We start from the raw sequence: 20985 nt of genomic DNA on the forward strand, positions 1-20985 counted from the left end.
AAGTTTCTGAAAAGGTATGGATAATAGTGTTAGGTATGATTAGGACATCAATATATGTTTGGTTTCAAAACAATTGACGAAGTGCCTGCTGAGAAAGAACAACTAAATGTTCATTGTAAATTTTGCTTCCCCACCCTGTACATATACATTACACACAGTGTTACATAAACATTTGGTAACAGGCAGAATATTGTTAAAATTTTGGAGTTTGGAACTAAAATTTGAACAATTACTACAATATTACATCTGTTATTATTAACACAACTCCAGATCACAGTGGATCCATAAATGCACCAAACATTTAGTAACAGGCAGAATATTGTTCAAATTGCACATTTCGGGTTGTTCATATTTGTTTTTATTTATGTATTTATTTGCATTTTATTGTGAAAGAATAGTTTTGTGAATGTAAATATTTTCACAGTGTAATATTATTTTTTTCCCTTCAATTTTTTCTATGTAATTTTTCACATAGAAAATTTGTAGTTGTCATTATTTATGGGTTATTGTGTAGTTATTTTTACTGTAGATCACATTGGTCTGTATGTGGAACATGAACTAAAATGATTTGGACAGCTTTGACTGTTCAGGTTCATTTTTGCACTTTCATCCCGCGGGCCAGAATGGAACCTTTGGCGGGCCAGATTTGGCCCCCGGGCCGCATGTTTGACCCTTTTTTGTAGAAGATGAGAGTGTTTCCACGGTAACTACGGGGCCTCTGAATGTCCAAATGGGTCATATCTGATGACCATGAAAAGATGACAAACTGTATTTTACACCAATTATTTACATACTGATAGGATTAATAGTTCAACAGGTATTAAACAGTTTATAAGCGTAGATGGTTTGTGCCACCGTTGGCTGTTTGGGTCTTTGTGGGTTGAAAACTTCGCACACATTCTGAAAATACTTCACTCTAATCGTATTTAGATGCAACACTGCCTTTTCTCACTCGGTTCATTCCAGCGTATCCCACAGTGCGTTATTCACTGAGAAGTTACACAGAGTGCACAGACATTCTCAGCAGTGAGCGAATGTATTTCCATGACGTGGTCTGCGCTGTGCAGATGCTTTCAATTTGGCAGTCGGTGCAGAGCCAGGTCTCGGAAATGTACCTCTGTGTTATTACTGCCTGGACGCCGTAGTCAAAATACATGTGATTCCACAGCCAGGGTTGTAACCGGAGTCTACAAGTCAGTGTCTCCAAAAGCTGTTTGTAATCATGTATCTGGAGAGAATTACAACGCACACGTGTTAGCGATCATGCATGACACCTTACATGACAGGCTGACAGGAACTGGCATAATAATATTTGGTCGACCGTGACTATGACGTTACTATGTTATGTTGTACAGATGTAACAGCTATAAACTTGCACTTCTTTACATGTTTAATGGAGTGCTGCAGTGTTAGTTTGTAATGCATAAAAAATAGGAAGCAGTAAGAAATCATCGCAACAGTGTGAGAGATAAGAGTTTAGTAACACACACACTGTAAAAAATGATTTTTTAGAGAGAGAATAAAGTCTTATTTCTAGAAGATTTGTCTTATTTTTCATCTTAATAGAAAAAATAGCTTGCCAAGAAGTTTTTACATCAGAAAATATTCTGACAAGAAAAAAAATCTAACTTTTTCTTAATAAGATTTTCTAGCTAATATCAAGCCAGATTTTACTAATAACAAGGTATGACAATATTTAGCAAATTATCTCAGTTAAGGACCCAGATTGTTTTCCTTATTTTAAGACTGAAACCACTTGCACAACTTCTTGATTTAAGAATCTTAAGAAATGACAGCAACTAACTTTTTTTTAACCATTTATTATTATTTTCAGGCTTAAATCATGAAAAAAATGAATGAATGTGAATCAAACGAATCAATTCGCAACAGATGAACAAACCGAAAGAATCGAGACAATAAATAGAATGGGACTTCCATCACTACTGAATATGAGCCATATGATCTTATTTTAAGTTAAAGTTGGCCTAGTTTTAAGAATGTTAGTGGCAAGAACGTCATGCAAATTTGAGAATTCTTACCAAGAAAAAAATGCTTACCCCATTGGCAGATTATTTGGCATGATTTTAACCTCATTTTAGGGATTATTTTTCTTGTTTTAAGTGGGGCATTTTTTGCTGTGCACTGTTTTAAGAACATTTAGAACATGATGGACGTATCCACACATAAAGCGATATATGAATGAATGACCTAAAATTATCATTTGAATCTGTCGAGTAAATAGCTCTGAAGTTCTATCGTAGATGCCACAGTATTGGATCTATTTACACCAACGGATCATTGGATACATGTGACCACTAGAGGGAGTAGTGAGTCACTCTGCCGGTCTCCCATGGTGAAGAAAACTAACACCATTAGTCTTGTGACCACAGTGTCTGAAAGTGAGCAGATGGCATGAGAACCATGAAGAAACAACTTTTAGAGTAAAAAAAAAAAGTGACAAAGTGATTAACAAAGTGATTTTATGGTTCCCCGTGCTCAGCCTGTTGCTTTTCTTTATTTCCTTATCTATTTCTTTTTGTTTTATTATTTATGGGTATTAGCATTAGGTACATGGGTGGTGGGGTGAATGTGCGTGTGTTTGTGTGTACGTGTATGCATATGTGCGTGTATGTGTGTGTGGTGGTGGTAGGGTGTACTGACATTTTTATGTAAAGCCCTTTGTGCTACATTTCATTCAATGAAAAAGTGCTATATAGATAAATATTGATTGACTGAGTGATTAAAGCTAGAATCACTGTTGTTATTTTCTCCACTGGACACAGACATGAATGAAAAGATGGAGTTTGATGGTGAAATATCAGCGTTTCTTCTACATGGGTGAGTTTAATTATGAGGCTCATGAAGGTATAAAGCTATTATGGGATGTTCTTATCTTTGCTAAGTTGCTGTGAGTCGATCCATGGTTCAGACTAAACTGTGACAGTGCTGACCTTGTTTGTTGGATTCCAAACAGATCTTTAGTTCAGCTACTGACAAAACAGAGGTGATGTGTGGTTTTACTGTGACTGTTTTCTGTCTATAAACAGAGCTACGCTAACAGAGCTATAATGTAAACTATCAGCTGATGCAGTACGTGAAGATTATATACTGTTATTTTGACCGACTGTCAAAATACCAGTATGAGTTTTTATTTGAGGGAGTAAATTTGATGATAGAATAAATGTGCATAAGTATATATGTTACTTATGCTACCTGTTGATGACACAGTCTGTGGATACATAACGTTAATTCATTAGTGGGTTTGATAGTTCTAACTGTGCTCTGGTACGAAACTTCCCCTGGTGCTGATCATTTGGAATATTAATGCCACACAGAATGTCTTTAACATTAGATGAATCAACTTACCTAATGGTAAATTAGCTATAGTATCCTCATTTTCCTGTTATATTCTTGATTTTTACCTCTGCCAGGAGGTACTGTGATCGCTTTGCTTTGTGTTTGCGTGTTTGTTTGTTAGCAAGATAACTCAAAAAGTTATGGACAGATTTTCAAGAAATTTTCAAGAAATGTTGATACTGGCACAAGGAAAGAAATTATTCAATTTTGGTGGTGATTTGGGGGGCGGGGGGGGGGGTAGATCTCTCTTGGCCGAGGTCTGTGCTCTCAGAGTGCTTTTCTTGTTAACCTTTTATTCACATCCTTTGTATGTTTCATCTTTTTTTTTTTTTTGTTTAATGGTTTCATCATTTTCTATTTTGATGCTGAAATGTTACACATGAAGCTGTTTATGATCTGTAACTCACTGTTTTACTTAAAAAAACAAAACAAAACAGGATTATATCAATGATAAATGTTCCAAAAGTAGGCTCTGTTCACTCACTGGAGTTAAAGAAGATCTGGTCGTTGCACTCGTCTTCAGAGCAGGAGCAGATGAAGAACTGGGAGCCCATGCCCTTCCTTTCTTTCATCTCACACTTGCTGTTGTTGTAATCCTTGAGGACCAAACCGTGCAGTTTATGTTCTGGGTTGTGACAGATCGTATCAAACGTGACATTGTCGTCTTTCTTCCTCCTAAGAAACAGAAAACACAATCCAAACTCATCTTTATTCTTAACTTGTCCCTGTCTCACAGATCTGTGATATCACGCAACAAGGCAACGATGGCGAGGCTACAGTTGTGCTAATAATGCATTTTTTTTTTCAGCGGTACAGTGATAAAGTGGCAACTATAAACGCCATATTTGTCTCTTTCAGCAGTCCACAGTCTCAGCATTATGTAAATGACTACAATACAGAGGTCACATTTACCAACAGCAAGATTTCCCTTTTCCATCACAGACAGGAAACAAGCAAAACCCTGAACCTGCATAAACATTTACATATTTACATGTTGCCGCCCCCCCGCTGAGCAGCGCTGGCTGTGCAGTTATGAGGAACATTTTAAAGAGGTGCTGATGTCCGTGTGCCATTAGCTTTCTGCTAACCTCAGCTTCTTAACATGCCCGCAACATTGCTAATATAATGAGAAACAGCAGCCGACGCCTTAAGCTTTTAACACCAGCACAGATCTGCACTGCAAAAATCTAAATCTGACCCAGTGGATTTTTCTCATTTCTAGTCAAAATATCTCATCACACTTAAAATAAGACAGAATCACCTAAAGAGGAACTTTTCAGTGAGATATAAGAACTGATTTTTAGACAATATATCTTAAAAAATCTTATTTCAAGAAATCTTACCAAGATAATTTTCACTTGTTCCATTGGCAGATTTTTTTTTTGCTTAATTCAAGTTTTTTTTTTGCTTAATTCAAGATTTTTTTTTTGCCTAATTCAAGCAAAAAAAATCTGCCAATGGAACAAATGAAAATGATCTTGGTAAATTGGCAGTTTTTTTCATTTTGGAAATTCATTTCACTGACCGCAGTGGAAACTTTGACGGGCTGATTTTGGCCTGCAGGCCATATGTTTGACCCCACTGACATAGCCGTTTACATTGCATGTTATTCAAGTGAGAAATACTAAAACCTAAATACTGTGCTGAAAGACACATACAATCCAACCACATATTATATTAGCTATATAATATATAACTATATATACACTATAATATAACTAATTAGTGCGGTGATCCTTGGGAAGCTGCGGGTTCTAGATCCTTTGATATTATCTTTTTTTTTTTTTTTGCCTAATTCAAGATTTTTTTTTGCTTAATTCAAGCAAAAAAATCTGCCAATGGAACAAGTGAAACTTATCTTGGTAAGATTTCTTGATTTCAAGATCTATTGTCTAACAATAAGTTCTTATCTCACTGAAAAGTTCTTTAGGTGATTACGTCTTATTTAAGTGTGATGAGATATTTTGACTAAAAATGAGTAAAATACACTTGGTAAGGTTTAGATTTTTTACAGTGTGCATCCTGCTGCTTCTCACATGTAGCCGGTGCTGATGGGCTCTGGGCTCATGCGCTGTCATAATCCAGCCAACCGTCTTCAGAGTGATGTTGACTGACAGAGTGATCAGAGGAAAAGGTCAGCTAAAGGAAATGTTTAGGCCTGAGGGAGGAAATGATTCCCACTTGGACTGATGAAAGAGCAGTCAACGTGTCCTTATTTCCTCCCCTCTTAGTTTCTTACAGGTATAATCCAACAACACAACGTCACTGAAACACAACAAGGTGAGGAACGAGGAGGAGGAGGAGGAACGGTTCTAAACTCCAAAATGTTGTGCAATGTGGACATCACACTGCAAAAATCTAAATCTTACCAAGTGTATTTTTCTCATTTCTAGTCAAAATACCTCATCACACTTAAAATAAAACAGAATCACCTAAAGAGTAACTTTTCAGTGAGATATAAGAGCTGATTTTTAGACAATAGATCTGGAAAATCTTATTTCAAGAAATCTTACCAAGATAATTTTCACTTGTTCCACTGGCAGATTTTTTTGCTTAATTCAAGCCCCAAAGAAAGTAACATTCATCTACTCAGTTCCACCCGTTCCAACCCACCAAATGAAAATTAGGAACCAGTTATCTCTAACTTTAGAGCCCCTGGTGAGAAATGACTCGGAATTATGGGACTCAAGGTGTTGGTGTAAATAAATAAACTTTCCTTAATTCTAGGAGTCACAAATTTTCGCCAGTATGGCTGTGAAATAGGCCGTTAAATGGGCATTAAATTCTGTTCTAAGTAGTCTTACAAATGTCTTAAAAAGTCTTAAATTTAACTTGTAGAAACTTGTAGGAACCCTGTGTCTTCTAAACTTAGCATTTTTCAGTGTAAATCATGTATTTTCCTTTATTTAATTCACTGATCATGCAGATGTTGATAAAACAGTGGAGTGTTTTGTCTTGTCTTCAGACCCACTTTTATTCTCTGGCTTTTAACTCCGCATGAGTTGTGGTCCTTTGAGTCTTTTATTTATTTATTTACTTTTATTGATTTTATTACTTTTAACTATTTGCGTTATTTAGAGCATTCCTGTAGTTTTATGTACTTATTCAATGTTTTTTAGTATTTCTCTTGATTGTTTTATTGTTTGTATGATGTGCAGCACTTTGGAAATGTTCTTGTTGTTTACATGTGCTTTATAAATAAAGTGGATTGGATTGAAAACTTCAGATTAAAATTGAGGGTTATTACATCAGAAACAGAAAACTGCAGAAAAATGGGCTTTTTTAGTAAAATTTATCATTAACTGAACATAAACCAAGTGTGTCCATCCACTGTCATTGATCCAACTCCATTGGTTTTATTGGTGAATCAATGTTGTAGAAGATGACGTTGTTTCCAATGGTAACTATGGAGCCTCTGAACGTCCAAATGGGTCAAATCTGATGACCATGAAAAGATGAATAACTGTTTTTTACCTAAATAATTTACACATATTGATAGATTTAGTAGTTCAGAAGATATGAAACATTTATTTGGCACTCATATAATACTCTGAAATTCATAATTTCAACCTTCAACTGGAGGACATAATAAGAGTGTACTATTTTTGTGACATTTTTCCAAATTGTTTATTGTTAGGGTGCAATGGACAGACTTTTCTCTGCAACTAGAGTCACGTGAATAAAACAAATCGGATGTTGACAAACATTACAACAAGTGAAGAAGAAGAGTTTTAAAAGAAACTTGGCACGGTATGTGTGGACACACCAGGAAACTGAATCATTGTTTAATTAGTACAGGATAGAGGAGTAATATATAATAATAATAAATATATCTGTAAATCAACATGATATTTACGTTCATTGCCATGTCTATAGAATGACTTCTCATGTCATCTTGTGATAATAAATAAACAAATCATTGCATTTGTGATTTAATGGAAAAACTATGCACTTCTGTTATTCTGACATTTAGTAAATATCAGTAAAGTTTTGCGCAGATGTCCATTGGAAAAGCAACTACTGCTTTGTATTGTATGCAGAAATGACCAAAAATGGTCACTTGGCCGATAAAGGTTTAAACATATGAGCTCAGTAGATGCTTGTGGTCATCTGTTTGAGTCTTTATGGGTTAATATACTGGATACAAATGTTACAAACAAGATTTCGCCGGATATTTTGCTAAGACTCTCCAGCTGATCTCATTTTACTCCAAGTCCCATGTGGGTGTGGACACTTGGATTTATGTTTTGTCAGAGCTCTTTTTCAGCAAAGATATCAATCTCCATCCACTGTCATTGATCCAACTCCATGGGTTTTACTGGTGAATCAACGTTGTAGAAGATGACAGTGTTTCCATAGTAATGTAGTAATGAATGTCCAAATGGGTCGTATCTGATGACCATGAAAAGATGACAAACTGCATTTTACACCAATTATTTACATGCATTGATAAGACAAGTGGATCAACAGGTAATACTCAGTTTAGATCAGTAGATGGTTCTGGTCCATGCTGGATGTTTGGGTCTTTCTGGGTTAAACAGTGACTTGTACCTTTAGAACACATTTAGTCCAGTTTTTTTGTGTGTATTTTAAGGCTGTGCACATATTTCTGATATTTTCTTGTTGTATTTGAAGAAAAGAGAATAAGAAATAAACACGTCTGTTCATTTAAACCCTGCACAAACCACACAGTTAAAGTTGCACATTGTCTGCATGAACCCACAGTCATTCCACTAGTGTTTGACATGAGTGGAGTGTGCACACTGTGGACTCACCAAATGCTGACACACACGTCGCTGTCGTTGGGGCAGATGGATGTAATGTCACACTCCACTTTGCAGCTGCCTTTCCCGGTGCACCTGGTCGCCCGCACATCACAGAACTTGCACAACCTTTTTATCTTCAACATGGTGGCATCTGCAAAAAAAAGAAACAGGAAGTGAGTGTGGTAAGATGATGTGATATGTGTGTGTAAACAGTCTGAGTGTAGACGCAGGCCTGTACAGTTACATTCACACTTTAATAGGGTAACTGTCAGTCAGAAAATATGCTCATTTAGTGCACTGGTTTATTTATTTGTCACAGATCCTGCAGTGGAGGTTAAAAGTTAGCAATTCTGTGCACTACACTGCAGAAAAGACCTGTACAAAAATAAGAACATTCAACTCATTATTAGGTTAAAATGTCTTAATTCAAAAGCCATACAATAACACTGATGACACGGTGATAGAATATATGAAACTTCCACTTCTTCTCTCACCAGTGACTCTAATGACTCTAACCAGTTAAAGATGTTTTGGCAGAGGGACCTTGGTGGAGAGATTGAAAGTGATAAGTGAGCAATTATTGTGGCCGATTGTGGCAAATATGTGAGAGAGGCAAGGGGTAAACGTACGCAATATAATATTATGGATAGATACTGTTACACACCATCTAGATCAGTGGCGGCTGCTCGTCTTTCAGACAGGGGAAGCTCATTGTCGGCTTACATAAAAAAAAATTGTCAAGTTATTTAAACATAAATTCGAGTCTCCGTTCCTTTTTAAGAAAATGGTCAGTGACCTTATCGTACCAAGTAGGCGTCTTTTCCAGGGACTGGACCAGTGTCCTCTGAATGTCCAGCAGAGCTGAGCTGCTCAGATTGCCTTGGCCCATTGTGTTGTTGGTGTAAGACTTCAGCCTTTTTAAACTACAGATGCTCCTTTCACTCCGACCTAGCCGACAGTTTGATTGATTTAACTATCTACAAAATGATATTAAACTCAAACAAGAAATGATTAAATTATGAAACTGAAACAAGAAAACCCTGAAATTATGTTAAATTGAAACAAAGAAGTACAATGAGTGTGTTTTTTTACAGTGCAAGAAATGAACGAGTAATTTCGTAGTGGTTTCTCTCTCGATTTCACAGCAGAATGAGCGACAGTATTAAACTGAACTGTGTCAGCGAGGGAGTAGATCTGAAAACAGCTGTCAATCAAATGGGATTCAGCCTTTCGACTGATCCTCCAATCAGCACGTGGGATTCTGGCGTCCAGCCCGGCCGAGCTCCGCCCACAGCTCCATTCACCCCCAGAGACGTCTGGCGTCCGGGGGCGGGACAACATCATGGCATTTATCCAATTACCGTCCAGTTTTGAGGCGATGAAAAAAACTGTTCCACTCAGTCCCATTGAAGCCCAGAGACGCCCGCAGTCTACGGACAAATGCACTGAGCAGAGATCGAATGAGAAAACAGCGCAACGGGAATGGAGGAGAAGTGAACAACATCGAGTCCGTTGATTTGTGATAAAGCTGATTCTGAGCGAACTCGTCTGTGAGATGAACGTGTTCTAACACATTTGTAGTCAATGAAATGTCAACACAACCGTACATATTTAACCATTTAATTTTCGTAATTTTAGGGGAAGCCGAGCTTCCCTTGCAGTCTATGAGAAATCGCCACTGATCTAGATCAGGGGTGTCAAACATGTGGCCCGGGGGCCAAGTGCAAAGGGTCTAATTTGGCCCCTGGGATGTTTTTGCCAAGTGCAAAAATTCCACAGTCTTGAATTGAATTAAGCAAAAAAAAAAAGTAGCTTGAATTAAGGAAAAAAATCTTGAATTAAGCCAAAAAAAAATCTTCAATTAAGTAAAAAATCTTTTTTGCAGCGTAGTTCTGTATCAATGTCAGAGAAACACAGAAATATGTGTTTACATTTCCAGACTCCACATGACAGTTTGTAACTTGTCCACGCAGTGTGAAAAGAGGCGACCACTGACAAACATCATCACACTCCTAGAAAGGATGAGGATGCCTCCCTTATTTTCCTTTTCCTACATAAGACAGTTGTTTTCCTTCTCTCCACCACATAAAATGAAAAGGACATGATTCTAAAAGAGGATATTTCAGTTTACACAGCATCTGCCTCAAGCATCGCCATAAAAAATATGTTCTGCAGCTTGTCTTCATGATTTGTTAATACATTATGAGTTTGTACAAGTAGAAACAACCTGGATCTTTTGAGAAAACAGGCGAAGAAGACAAGGAAAATGTTACTCTGAGATCATTTTAAGTTAAGAGCAAACACAAACTGAAAATCAAAACATGTTAATCACCAAAACAGAGGAAAACACAGTGTGTGTGGGAGTAAAAACCACATAACTGCGCTAACTTCTGCTGACCAGAACCTGTTTATTTCCACTAAAATACGCAGCAAAGGAGCAAAAGTGAGTTCATTCCTACTGACGCGTTACTGCTGAAACATCACAACAGAAGAAAAAAACGCAACAGAAACAAACGCGGTGGTCTTATGATGACACTGACGAGAGTATTTTTTTCGATCACATGACTCAGGCGGGGAAGTGCGAGTGAAAGCAGACAGTGTCGGCTTTGAAGAAGTCTGTGCGTATATGTTTGCCTTCACACCGACTTGAGGAAAAGCTGCTGTGCACGCTCTTAACCTCTGCACAAAAAATCCACTGTGTCGTTTCCACCCGGCCTGCAGGGTGGGGTCAGACCTGCGGCTTTCAGCAGCACGAGTACAGTCCAACCTGCAGCGTGACAGAACGGCACATCTACTGCATTACACGTAGATGGTATCCTGTTCAGACCGCCACAGCCACTTTCACAGGAAGCTCGCAGGATATTACAGACGGATATTGCTTTGCGGCCTTGCCTTAACTGAACTCCCCCACAAATAAAAACATGAAAATAATATACTCAAACTCCAGACTGAGGCCCTGTCCATACCGAGATGGCAAAAGTTTAGTATCGGATAGGCCTTTCGTAAAAGTCTGGGGCGCCCCGTGAAAGGTAAACGTTATGGGTCCTTCATGAAATTCAGTATCTTGTCAAGCTGTCAGAGCATGGGTGGGGTGGGGGGGTGGGGCAGCAGTTATGTACATGGGGGTGTGGTCCATAACAAGGTTCTAATAGTTTTGGATTTTTCATTATAGTTTTATTTAGTTTGGACTTTTTTCTCTAATTCAGTTAGTTTTAGTTCGTTTTTAGAGCAGGTTTGCTAGTTTTTATTAGTTTTAATTTTTTTCTAAATGCTTAGTTTTAGTTTAATTTTAGTATTAATTTTAGGTTTTTTTATATTTTTTCTCTTCTTCGCCATCGTATTCAAATAAATCTCAGACAGGACTCTGCTGCTTTCTCCCAACTTTAGTCTCCATGTTTCCAGGTAGAGTGGGGACCAGAAGACCACTGTAAACCACAAGTGACGACAAGTGACGGACCAAGAAGTACCGTATGGTGCCGCTAGCTAAAATTGCTAGAGCAAAATAAATTGCTTTCATATCAATCCGACATTGACAAAGACAAAAACGAAGGGAATTTTATCCATAATTTTTATATGTTTTAGTTCGTTTTGTAAACTCACAATACAGTTTCAGTTAGTTAACGTTTTTTTTTTCTTTTAATTATAGTTTTTATTTATTTCAGTTAACGAAAAGGTTTTTTTCAATTCAAGTTTTTGTCATTACGTTAGTTTTCGTTAACGATAATAACCTTGGTCCATTATTAACGTAACTAATGCTGGCATAAAATTAACTTTTTACCTCATCTGCCATTGATTAGTGACCTCCAAAAATATTTTTCACTGGCCAAATTAAAAAATCATGCCTTATTTGACTAAACGCTTTAACTACCCCACAAAAAAAAAAACAAAAAAAACAAAAACAGATGAGTAACTCAACCATATGGTCGAGCAAGCAGTTAAAGGGTTAAAATAATTACTGTAGGCTTTTATTATGAAAATCCAACTTAAGCATCACTTAAAGAATACAGTTATGTACAGCTAAAATTAGATTATTGCTATTTTATTAGGTTATATTTAATTTTAAGGCGACTGCTGTGTCATCATGTAATAAAAATATTCAAAAGTGCCACCTTTGACGTTCGAGTCTGACAGCTTTAATCCACAGGTCATAGTATCACCTATGGCACCTGACCTGGTTCTGGCAGAAATGGTCGAATGCATGAAAACAAAAACTCACATGCAATTCAACATTTTGCGTCGGCCACTGGTGGGTGAGTGTTTTTGTTTTACACGCCAAACTATTTTTTTTTACGAGCCATTGGTGTTAATTTTACACCCTGAGTGAAAGTGAAACTTAACATGCTTTCAACGTCCGACTCCCAGCTTCTATTCCTCTATCATACAGCGGATCTTACACGAAATTTTCACAACTTCTAACCTGTATCCACTGGAGCCCCTCCACTGCTCTATGGGCCCCCCATAAATGCTGGGTCCCATGAATTTGTCACACTTACCCCCCCTTTACAGCGCCCTGGTTTTGTGTCTTCGTCTGTACGACCAAACCACAACTTTTCTAAAATGATGATGTCATAGCCACACTTCTCTAACCTTTCACCCCAGAAGCAAGATGCCACTTCACAACAACAACAACAAACAGCAACAACAACAATGGTGGACGACAGAGTAGTGCTCGTACTTATTGCAAATATTGAATCCAAATCTTCAGCTACACAGCAAAAATTACTGAGCATTTTTTCCAGAGTCAAAAGTATTCTCCTCAAAAAGACTAAATTTAGCTCTATATTGACTTTGGAGAACTCTACCCAGAGTAACTTCTACTCTTTTTAGAGAGGGACCAAATATTATCTGAGTAGAGTAACATTTTCTTAAATTTGAGTAAATTTTACTCAGGCAAATTTCCTGAGTACTCTGTCATTACAATCAGCAACAAACAACCATAGCAACAATATTCACTACATGCTCTTGGATCTACCACGAAGAGGAGCAACCAGAAGGAAATACTGGACCAGACCCAGTAGAACCAAACAAGTTTTATCCACACGCTCCACGTCTTCTTCATTTTTTTATGAGGGCATTACAACGCCACATACAGGCCTGGTATCAGTACTACATTGTTTTCAGTGGTTTCGTGTGGATGCAGATATTTCCTGAAATGACTCCATGTTTATGGAGCACTTTTATATATATATTTTTTTTAATATTTAATTGAAATATACATTGACATAAACATGTACTTAGAAATAAAGAACCACAGAAACACAATACACAAAAACAAATTACACAACAAACCTATTAAACAAAAGAAAACAAGGCAAAATCATACAAAGAAAAAAAAGAAAACAACATAAACAATATTATCAACTTCTCTTTCCAATGCTCAGGGATGATTGAGAGTTAATATAATATATACTAACAACAAATTTCAGAGCAGTTTTTTAAAAACGACAATAAAAAAGATCAGATAGGAAAAGACACAGTTTCGTGTGGGCATGGTCTAAACTACTCAATGGTGTGATTTCTAAATGTGCTGGTGGGACTGCACTGAGGGGACGGTCCAGGATAGACCATGGCTGAGTGGGGACGGTGGTGGGAAGGTGGTTGTGCCGGAGTAATTATATCATTAGAGCAACTCCTCTCAAAGAGCATGTCATTTAAAGCCAGGAGGCGGGCTATGGAAGACATGAATGGTAGTAATTGTCACCCAGGGCTACATATAATTGCAGAGAGGGGGAGAGAGGATTAGGAGCAGCCAAAGCCACTTGGAGCCGCTGGGACTGGGTTGGAGACAGATGAAGGTGAATCAGGCTTCCTCTGGGTGGTGGTGGTGGTGGTGGTGGTGGTGGTGGTGGTGGTGGTGGGGGGTTAGACCTGTTAGGAATGTGGTTGCACCCACAAGGTGGAGATAAAAACCTGGAGGGGATCCTGCAGGTGAGGCCCCTTCAAAAACACTTAAAAAAATAATAATAGGGATGCATTTGAGGGTCAGAATCTGCCTGTAAATGTGTCTTATTCTCTCCAACTGCAGTTGTGGCCACAAGTTTCAGGAATGGCACAAGTTTCCATACATTTCTAAGAAACACTGAAGAATAATTTAAAAAAATTACATAGGTTTCAAAGACTTTTCTGGGGAAATAAATCACATTCCATCAAAAAATTACTGTCATTCCTAAAACTTTTGGCCATGACTGTACATAAAGTGACAAAATGATAAAAGCTAGAATCACTGTTGTTGTTTTCACCACTGGACACAGCTTCAAATAAGTCCAATGACATGCAAAAAAGTTGTAAATGTCATTTTTGCATTTTGGGGTGGGGTTAGACCTGTTAGGAATGTGGCTGCACTCACAAGGTGGAGATAAAAAACCTGGAGGGGATCCTGCAGGTGAGGCCCCTTCAAAACACTTAAAAAATAATAATAATAGAGATGCATTTGAGGGTCAGAATCTGCCTGTAAATGTGTCTTATTCTCTCCAACTACAGTCGTGGCCACAAGTTTTAGGAATGGCACAAGTTTCCATACATTTCTAAGAAACACTGAAGAATAATTTAAAAAATTATATATGTTTCAAAGACTTTTCTAGGGAAATAAATCACATTCCATCAAAAAACTATTGTCATTCCCAAAACTTTTGGCCATGACTGTACATAAAGTGACAAAATGATAAAAGGTAGAATCACTGTTGTTGTTTTCACCACTGGACACAGCTTCAAATAAGTCCAATGACATGCAAAAAAGTTGTAAATGTCATTTTTGCATTTTGGGGTGGGGTTAGACCTGTTAGGAATGTGGCTGCACACCCGAGGTGGAGATAAAAAACTGGAAGGGGATCCTGCAGTTGAGGCCCCCTCAAAACACTTAAAAAATAATAATAATAGAGATGCATTTGAGGGTCAGAATCTGCCTGTAAATGCGTCTTATTCTCTCCAACTGCAGTCGTGGCCAGAGGTTTTAGGAATGGCACAAGTTTCCATACATTTCTAAGAAACACTGAAGAATAATTTTAAAAAATTACATAGGTTTCAAAGACTTTTCTGGGGAAATAAATAACATTCCATCAAAAAATTACTGTCATTCCTAAAACTTTTGGTCATAACTGTACATAAAGTGACAAAATGATAAAAGGTAGAATCACTGTTGTTGTTTTCACCACTGGACACAGCTTCAAATAAGTCCAATGACATGCAAAAAAGTTGTAAATGTCATTTTTGCATATTTGTGTGTGTGTGTGTGTGTGTGTATGGGGGGGGGGGGGGGGGGGGGGGGGGGTAGTAGACCTGTTAGACCTGTATAAAAACCTGGAGGGGATCCTGCAGGTAAGAGATGCCCCCTCAAAACACTTAAATAATAATAATAATAGAGATGTATTTGAGTCAGAGTCTGCCTGTAAATGCGTCTTACTCTCTCCAACCACATAAAGTGACAAAATGATAAAAGCTAGAATCACTGTTGTTGTTTTTAATACAGGACACAGCTCCAAACGAGTCCAGTGACGCGCAAAAAAGTTGTAAATCATTAATTATTTTTGCATCCAACTTGCTCAGTATCATTGTTGGTCTGTCTGGTGCATGTTTTCCTGAAATATAATAAATATGTCCATATACCTTTTGACCGAGAGGAAAACTAACACCATGGAGCCTTTGACCAAAGCATCAGAAAGTGACCAGATGGGATGAGAACCATAAAGAAACAACTTTTACAGTCAAATAAAGTGAGACAATCTTCAATCGCTGTTGTTTTCACACAGTTCTAAATGAAAAGACTGGAGTTTGATGCTGAAATGACAGTGTTTGATTATAAGGATTATGAAGGTATAAAGTTATTATGGGATGTTATTATCTTTGCTAAGTTGCTGTTTGTTGATCCACGGTTCAGACTAAACAGTGACAGTTCTGACCTTGTTTGTTCGATTCCAAACAGATGAGAACACAAACTAAAGAAAACAGAGGTGATTTATGGTTTCACTGTGTCTATTTTCTGGTTAAAAACAGAGTTAAGCTAACAGAGCTATAATGTAAACTATCAGCATAGTGTTATGTGGACCAACTTTAAAAAAAAAACAAAAAAAAAACAGCTTTGAGTTTTAGTTTAAAGAGGAAAACTTGATAATTCCATAAAAACAGATGTGTGTGAACAATGACCTTCACACTTTTTTCAGTCTGTGGACAGATAGTGTTGATTTGTTGGAGGTTTTAGTAGAAATATGTGTGTTCTACTATGAAACTACACCCTGCTGTAGAGAATCTGGAACATTAATATTACATAGAACCTCTTTAACCTTAAAAGAATCAACTCAACTAATGGTGAATTCAATTTCTTTACCTTATTTATTGGATTTTAACCTTTTAGTCACATTTGTGTAGGTTTCATTTTGTGTTTTAACAACTTCTTTGTAAAAAGGCTCTTTAAAATATAGATGATCATTATGCCCACATCACAGACAGGATGTGTACAGTGCATCCTCTTTGTTGTTATGGATGAAAACACGGTATTCAGAGTCTCTCTGACAGGACATTTTAAAAACAATTTGACAGATTAGTGTTGCTAAATGACCCACATTTTTACTTTTAAATTCAGTTTTACTTTAGTTGGACCATAAGGTATTATCCAAAATAATCAGCTACTTTATATTGAAATAAATATTGGAATGGCAATTAATTAAAGTTTGCTCTCTGATGGGACATTACTGTGTTTCAACCCTTATGAACCCTGACAGATGAAGGTGAATAGTCTTCCTCAGGGGGGGCTGTTAAACCTGAATGTGGCTGCACACCTAATATGTCACAGGTGTCAAACATGCGGCCCGGGGGCCAAATCTGGCCCACCAAAGGGTCCAGTCTGGCCTTTGCGATGAACTTGTAAAATGCAAAAATTACACCAAGAAATTAACAATCCTTTTAGTTCAGGTTCCACATTCAGACCAATTCAATCTCCATTGGGCGGGACTTGTAAAATACTATCATAATAACATATAAATAATGACAACTCCAATTTTTTTTCATTGTAAATGTAAATATTTTCATTTACAGTAAAACAAAGTGTAATTTTGCAAAAAAAAATGTGAAAAACCTGAATAAATATGAACAACATGAAATGTCTTAAGAGAAGTAAGTACAATTTTAACAAGATTCTTCCTGTTATTAAATGTTTTGTGTGTTTGTAGATCCACTGTGATCTGTAAGTTACAACGTACGTGTAAATAATAAACTGAGGCAGAATATTGTTAAAATTACACTTATTTTTTCCATTTGTTCATGTTATTCACATCTTTTGAAAGGATAGTTTGTAGATGCAAACCTTTTCATAACGTAAATTTACTTTTTTTCGCTCTAAAACAGAGAAAAGTTTGGAGTTGACATTATATATATATTATTTGTTTGTATTTTACTGGTTCAGCCCACTTCAGATCAAATTTAGCTGAATGTGGCTCCTGAACTAAAATGAGTTTGACTCAGTTTAAATGGTTGATGCAAGTTTATATTACGTTAGTAGATCTCAACTGGTATAATAAGAATATACCTGATGTATGCTCCAAATGTTCAGAATGTAAAGGAACACTGGTTCACTATATGTGGTATTGTCGACAAACTGCACTGTTCTGGGGGGAAATCAGGGAAATAATTGAAAAAATTATTTCTAAACAAGTCATGTTAGACCCAAAGTTATTTCTGTTTGGCATATATCCAGAAAAACATAAATATACAACAAATGAACAAATTTTTTATAGACTTCAGTCTACTTATTGCTCAAAAATGTATTTCATTATTTTGGAAAAAAACTCATAGACCAACTGTTAGTCAGTGGATACGGCAGATGCTTTCTACCCTTCCACTAGAAAAAATGTCCTATATTCTTAAGGGCAAACAGTAGTCATTGGACGTGTTTGGAATCCTTTCATTGTGTATGTTAAGAATCTAAATTTATTGGCGGACAATGCAAACAACTGAAAAAGTTACCACTGTGGCTTCTAAAGGTGGATGCTGTGGTGGAAAATTTACTTTTATATTTACTTCTATACTGCTGGGTGTCACCATGGTACGAGGGGGTTGGATTTTGGGTCTATATAATCTTTAGTATTCTCATGTGTAATCAGACTTCACTTACAGAGTTTCTCTGTGATTGACTTCTCAATAAATGCATTTATTTTAACTCTAACTTTCTCTCCTCCTCTTTGTGTGGGTTATCAGTTGAACATTTCCACAACAATGCTCAGATTTCTGTATTTTGTATACTTTTTTCTTTCTTGTAAACATAATAATGTTTGTGATTGTAGTCAACAGGTTGCATGGATCTGATATATGCACTGTTTGATGTTTGTTGTATGTTTTTGTTAAAATGATAAAAATTTAAATAAAAACATTTTGACAAAAAAAAAAAAAAAAAAAAAAAGAGTTTGACACCCCTGTAATATGTAGATCTGGAGTGGATCCTTCAGGTGATGCCCCCTTCAGACACTTAACCCTTTCATGCATGAATCACGAGAACCTCATAGTTGAGGTTTTTTTTTTTTTTTTTTTTTTTTTTGAGTGTTTTTATTCCTCCTTAGGCATGAAAAAACCAATGAGTTTGAGGGTTTTTTTCATAGATTTACAAAAATGTCCACTCAGCTACACCATGAATTTTATTCTTGAAGCAAAGAAACATGTATTTAAAACCAAATATGATAAAGTGATATGAAAACAGTGAACTGAAACCATGTTTAATGCAGCTAATCTGATGTTTTCTTACATTTTAACATATTCTAATACTAGTTATTACTCACTTCATGGAGATAATATGCAAAAAATAACAATTAACAATTGATTTCCACTCAAGAACCAATCAACAACAGCAAAGTTACAATAATGGTATGAATTACAGTTTATGAGATGATGCGTAAGTGTCCACTGTGTTGGCTGATATGGAACTAAAACAAGTAAACCCATGAATATACAAGAGAACAGCTGGAGAAGAACTGTCCACTGTAGTGACCGCTATGCATGAAAGGGTTAAAATAATATAAAGTAAGTCTAAAGCACATGCAGACACAGTTGACGTCCTTCCATAAATGCGTCTATCCCTATGATCACGTGCGTCAAAGGGACACTACGGTTTCATCTTTAACACGCGCGTGCGTAAAAGCAGAATTTCAGATTTTGTTGTGGTCCGTAAGTTTCACTGGAGCCGCGTGAGGAGTTTGAAAACTCACCTCAAAAGTAGTGACGGAAAAAAACACACAAACTTTGACTCACCGGTTTGGCCGAACAGTATACTAGCACAGAGTATGGTTCCACACCAAAAAGCGGAAAACCGAAGTAGCTCCATTTGGACACGGACTATCCACGCGCCTCTTTCTCATGAATTTCCCCGAGGCTTTGACAGTGGGGTGGGTGGGGGTCCGTGGGGTCAGTGCGGGCTTGGATCCGTCCGCCTGTTGCGCTCCACAGTCCGTCCAGACGCAGATAAACCCTCAGCCCAGTGCGCGCGCATATATGACTCACATATGCACGAGTCCTCAAACAGGAAATGTGCAGAGGGTTGGACGCTTTTTTTCTCCTTTCCTCCTTCTACTTCTTCTTCTTCCTCTTCTTCTTCTCAGCCGTGCTTATGTGGTTCGCAGAGCTCCAAAGCATGTTATTAAGTGGACTTGAAATGACATGTTCCAGAATAGCAGCAGGAGCCTGAGGACCCAAACAGCCTGCTTCACACCTTCCACCTCCAACTCCACTCACACACCACAAGTTCAGCTGGAGCTTCCACTCAGCTTTAATGAGCAGTCCCACACTCAAGTCAATTAAGTGTACTTTTCAAGTCTGTAAATTCGTCATTCTTCCACCTCAGAAACATAGCCAAAGTAATGCCGGTTATAAATCGAAAGGATGCTGAAAAACTGGTCCATGCTTCTATCTATCTATCCCAGCAGACTGGACTACTGTAATGCACTCCTTATAGGTCTCCCAAAAAGCACCACAAACAGACTTCAGCTGATTCAGAACTCTGCAGCTAGGTTATTAACCAAAACCAAGAAGAGAGAGCACATTACTCCAGTGTTGGTTTCCCTGCACTGGCTACCGGTAACCTACAGAATTGATTTTAAGATACTACTCCTCACGTATAAAGCTCTAAATGGAACCGGACCAAGTTACATTACAAACTCACTGATCAATTATGTACAAACTAGAACACTGAGGTCATCAAACGCAGGGTTACTAGCGACTCCCAGAAATATTACAAAGAAAATGGGGGACGCAGCCTTTACTAACTATGCACCAAAGTAATGGAATACAATTCCAAAAGACATTAGAGAAGCCAGTTCACTGAATATATTTAAAACCAAATTAAAAACATTTTTAGTCTCATTAGCCTTTGAAAGGAGATAAAAATGGGGTCACAATTCAGGAACCGGGAATGTGCGTTTTTTTTAATTTTAATTTTATTTTATTGTATTTCTGTTTTTATTTTTTATTTTATTGTATTTCAAATTTCATCTTATTTCTTGCACTTCAAAAATTCTATGCATAATCAAATATTTTAATGTGCGCTGCTTTTATTTTTATTTTATTGTATTTCTCTCAAATTTCATCTTATCTCTTGCACTTCAAAAATTCTATGCATAATCAAATATTTTAATGTGCGCTGTTTTTATATTTATTTTTATTTTATTGTATTTCTAATCAAATCTTAATGTATTTTAATATTGTATTTTTTTCAATCAATGTGAAGCACTTTGGGCTACAATTTCTGTATGAAAGGTGCTATACAAATAAAGTTTATTATTGTTATTATTATTATTATTATTATTATAAATTATTTCAGTTCCTCTGCTGCATGTTCTCCTGGACATGTTCCAGACTCATAGTTCATCAGACTGACATAAATGTGCTG

The 20985-nt window shown here is 37.0% G+C and overlaps 1 protein-coding gene across 2 annotated transcripts in view; it reads right to left on the minus strand.

Moving 5' to 3' along the window:
- LOC115428716 (TGF-beta receptor type-2-like) overlaps positions 1-20985 on the minus strand; it is a 108992-nt gene that overhangs the window by 48616 nt on the left and 39391 nt on the right. The window contains exons 1-3 of one of the 2 annotated variants that reach the window (XM_030147900.1): positions 19353-19587; positions 8133-8274; positions 3842-4032 (exon numbers count right to left, since the gene is read on the minus strand). In XM_030147900.1, coding sequence (XP_030003760.1) covers positions 3842-4032; positions 8133-8274; positions 19353-19425 — 406 coding nt within the window. In that variant the 5' untranslated portion in view covers positions 19426-19587. Of the gene's footprint in view, positions 1-3841; positions 4033-8132; positions 8275-19352; positions 19588-20985 lie in introns of those variants that run through there. The other variant, XM_030147901.1, reaches the window with a different exon arrangement.

The sequence above is a fragment of the Sphaeramia orbicularis genome, chromosome 11 (genome assembly GCF_902148855.1).
Source record: "Sphaeramia orbicularis chromosome 11, fSphaOr1.1, whole genome shotgun sequence".
NCBI classification, from domain to species: domain Eukaryota; kingdom Metazoa; phylum Chordata; class Actinopteri; order Kurtiformes; family Apogonidae; genus Sphaeramia; species Sphaeramia orbicularis.